Here is a 4,171-nt window from a genome sequence, read left to right on the forward strand (position 1 = left end):
TCAAAAAATACAAAAGAAGAGAAAAGAAAAAATCATATGTTAATTGGTGTCATTTCAATATTGTGCTTTGGGATCATGCATTAATCAGCGTTGTTTTCTACACGTGGAAACAATATTGTCCTAACTTGGATTCTTTATTTTAACAGTTATGGATGGAATATTATACTTTTTTTAGTTCATTCTCAACAAAGCATTCTCCAGTTTATTTTTTCAGAATTATTTCTTTCTTTTTTTAAAGATAAATTACTTCTTTGAAAAAATAGAACCAAAGCTAAAAACATAGAAATAAATCATAAAATCACATTCCCTTCAAGGGAATAGATTGTGAAAAAGTGGAAGACGATGTCCACACTAAAACAGATCATTTACATAACATAAACTGAAAATGGATACCTACATCAATTCTTGCAACTCAGTATTTGGAAATCATTCATGAAAATACCGGCCTACATGAGCTCTACTACTTAATGCCATTCGATCCCTCCAAGTGTAGTACAACCAACTCCTTCCCATGCAGAACTGCAACCGACATTTTCACTGTCAATACCTTCCATATTGTCGTCCCACCAGCCACCCCCATTCTCATCTGTTTCGAAAATCACAAGGTTTTTGTCACACAACTGATGTTAGGGAAGAATGCATGAATAACAATCAGGGAAAGTGGAAGAAAATGTATAGAAATGATAAGATGTTTGCTTTCTTGTTTAAGAATATATCCCATACAGTGATTGAACAGAGGCTTGGATTCCTCCTTGCTGGAAAATTTCTTCCTTTTCCTACTCAGTATCGGTCTTAAACCATCTCCAAGAACTGCCAACACCTTTCCAGCTGATGGCTTATCATGATCTAATCATAGTTCGTATAGAAATTAAATATATATATATATATATCCTTTTGATCAAACATTCTATTGTGACATTCAAAATGGAATTTATGCATATACTTTAACATCATCTACTCAACATGCCTTAATCTACCAAATCACATCACTCGAGGGATAATTTCGTTGATAGCATTGAAGTAAACTTTTAAGCTGGTTATATCAGCAAACCCAGAGTCTGAATAGAGGTTATGCAACATTTTCGAGGAGAACTCTTGCATTTCATCTGTATAGATGACGCAACACATTAAAATCACACTTAAATCACTATCCATATGTGCTCTCAAAAATCTTAGGCATCACTATATGCTCTATATCAAAATTTTCAGTATGATTCATGAACTATTGATGGGAAAATTAATCTGGAAATTTCTAGTTTTCTTGGTTCACACCATAGACACTATCCTAGCAATAGAGGAAATTGTGTTAGCGTACTATGGTTCTGCCAACTTCAACTACCTTCTATTGAATACTAAGTCCGGATGACATAGCAACTTGTAGACATATAACCAAATATTGAAATGCTTTGATTTTTTATCGAGTATGGTTAACTACGACTTATCCTTTTTAACAGGGTTGTGGTGTATGGAAACTTCATCACCTAACTAAAATATATGGTTGCATACCTTCAAACGGATTTTCTCTGTTTCTTGCTTGTTGTAAGTCGTGAGTATCATTTGGAGCAGAGATGTTTGAGCAATCTTTCTTTTCCTCGCCATTATTCTTTAACATTTGAAGAACACTATCAATAGACAGGTTTGCATCTGCTTCTCCACCATCATTAGAATTTACTCCAACTACATTTGAATTTGACACTTCACAACTTAAGGGCGACATAAAGGGCTGCTCCTTCCCCTGCTTATAGTACCTTATGTTACAGTATGTACATACGTAATTTACCTGTTTACATATTTAAAACTTCTGAACTGTCTAAATAAATGTAGCACATGCCTAAAGTCTTGAATGATGCACTTGCGACATCTTCCGCAACTTTTTGGTAGAGAAACCAAAAGGTATGAACAAAGAACAGATAAAGATCCAACTTCATTTGATAGTAGGGAGATATCGTTTTATTATTTCTGAATTCAATGTTTTGTTTGGTTATGTTTGCAGAGGTTGTTGAAGAGAAGAGACATTCCCTCCCTTAGAAAATAGTCCATTATTTGTATAAGAGTACACTCTTACTTCATTTCCCTCTTTTTATTCTCACTCCCGTTGTAGCTAACTTCCAACTACTTTTGGCAAACCAAATACTTGGGAATACAACATTTATTTATTTTATTCCGCCAATTACTTGGAAAACATCTTACTCTCTTATTTCTATTTTTCCTTCGTCTTCTTCTTCAACGAATCGTAAGAAAACAACAAAGATATCCTAAGCACTCCATGGAAATCGAACAAAAAAATCTTATGATTTAACCCCTACTTGTTGATTAACTTATGCCATATACCAATAAAGAATAACCCCACATGAACGGGGGGCCATGGGTCAGCGCGCATTAGCAAACCAGTGAAACAATCCAACCAGTGGCTCATGTTTTTTCCATTCACGAAAATAGAATTCCAACTAGTAGCTCATTCGTTTTTATCGCAATAGACTCTCAAACATCAAAACCGTTATATTCTTTTAGTAATTTGTGAATAAACACATGGGCCATTACATGATTTTGAGGATTACCCGAGAAGAGTGTGGCGCGGAAGTCCTCCGCACCTTCCGTTTAAGGAAATCCGATAGCGAAAGCTGCGAACCCTGTTGAGTAGAAGCGCCAACATCTTTGTCACAAACACTCGACCTGAAAACGAAACCCAGATCTGAAAACTGAAAAGAGAGCAGAAAACAAGAAATCTCCGGTATCCAAGAATTTGAAAAAAAATATATATATATATAACAATAAATGAATAAACCCTAGCTCTACCGCTTTGGGTCACGGAAGAGAACGGTAGAAGTTATGGAGCGTTGCCCCGCCGGCCTGATCGAAGGCTGTTTTGATTTCATTTCAATGTCGATTCTTATTCTGAACTGAATCCTTCTCGTGTAGTCGTGTTCCTTTGGTCTGTAGACTACCACTGTTATATTTAGCGCCAATGTTTTGAATTTAAGGTTACATTTCGATTTGAAATTTATTTTTGTTGAACTCATTTCAAATTCACTTTTAAATATTTATATATAGTATTTTATGTTAATTACGATGAATTTAAAGTTAACGCAATAATATTTTCTTTTGAAATACATTCTGTTTTATCTTACTAACGTGTAAATAAATTATTTGTAAATTTAATATTTGATCGTTGTTTCAGATAATAAAACTATAATCGAAATCAATAATTTCAAATTTATCTCTCCGAACAAAATCTAAATGTTATTTGTAGCCCAGCCTTCTAGACTAAAAATGGTTCTAGACTTCTACCTACCTTCGGATGTACTCCAACACAAAAACTCATGTGAGACGGTCTCACGGATCAAATTTTGTGAAACGGATATTCTATATGGATCATTCACGAAAAAATATTACTTTTTATGTCAAATATATTAATTTTTATTATAAATATGAACAAGATTATTCCGTTTCACGAATAAAGATCCGTAAGACCGTCCTATGAAAGACCTACTCGTGCTCCAAATAGCCCTCGACTCAAGTTTTAAACGGATGATGATTCTAGTTTTGATAGAAGTTGGAATCAAAACCAAACCGCAGAATATGATTTTAGTTTTATTTTCTAATGGTTTATGTTTCGGTTTATAACGATTTTCGATTATGATTTGAACTGATTTCAATTAAAATTTGATATTTGAATTGTAGTAGTAAAAAGAAAATTAACGATACAACACATTACATAATTAAATTAAATGTTCAATAATTAAACTGTAAAATATTATAATATTTTTTAAAAATAAAATAAAATAAGTTGTTAAATTTAATTTATATTCATAAATTTGTTTATTACAAAAATCTTAATATTCAAAATTAAATTACAACTGTGGTTATATCTCCAACCGCGACTACAATTCCAATTTTCTTACTTTTAAGAATTGGAACCAAACTGCAAGTGTTTGGTAAAGGTCTATGTTTGACAGATTGAGAGACAAAAATCAGGCAGTCTATAGAAGAAAATTGTTTTAAAAATTCTATAAAATTATGTGTTCCTAACTTCTAGTTGTTTATTTTCTATTTAGGGATGTAACCGTTTGTGAGCTATTCGAAACTTGATTCGATAAAAGTTCGTTTGAGCTCGTTTAATGAGGCTCGTTAAGATAAACAAACCAAGTTCAAGCTCTACAATATTCGGCTC

At 33.0% G+C, this 4,171-nt stretch overlaps 1 protein-coding gene across 5 annotated transcripts; it reads right to left on the bottom strand.

Moving 5' to 3' along the window:
- Nucleotides 1-292: 292 nt before the first annotated feature.
- Nucleotides 293-2,967, bottom strand: LOC142550844 (uncharacterized). Of its 5 annotated transcripts, none has more exons than XM_075659891.1 (5): nucleotides 2,797-2,964; nucleotides 2,559-2,673; nucleotides 1,507-1,780; nucleotides 724-810; nucleotides 293-586 (listed from the first exon to the last, which is right to left on the bottom strand). In XM_075659891.1, the coding sequence occupies exons 1-5, from the start codon at nucleotides 2,874-2,876 to the stop codon at nucleotides 465-467; spliced, it is 678 nt and encodes a 225-aa protein (XP_075516006.1). In that variant the 5' UTR covers nucleotides 2,877-2,964; the 3' UTR covers nucleotides 293-464. The 5 variants fall into 5 exon arrangements, with proteins under 5 accessions (XP_075516006.1, XP_075516004.1, XP_075516003.1 ...); XM_075659889.1 differs by having other exon boundaries at nucleotides 724-828; XM_075659888.1 differs by having other exon boundaries at nucleotides 724-846; nucleotides 2,797-2,958.
- Between the last annotated feature and the right edge of the window lie 1,204 nt (nucleotides 2,968-4,171).

The sequence above is a fragment of the Primulina tabacum genome, chromosome 7 (assembly GCF_025594145.1).
Source record: "Primulina tabacum isolate GXHZ01 chromosome 7, ASM2559414v2, whole genome shotgun sequence".
Lineage (NCBI taxonomy): Eukaryota > Viridiplantae > Streptophyta > Magnoliopsida > Lamiales > Gesneriaceae > Primulina > Primulina tabacum.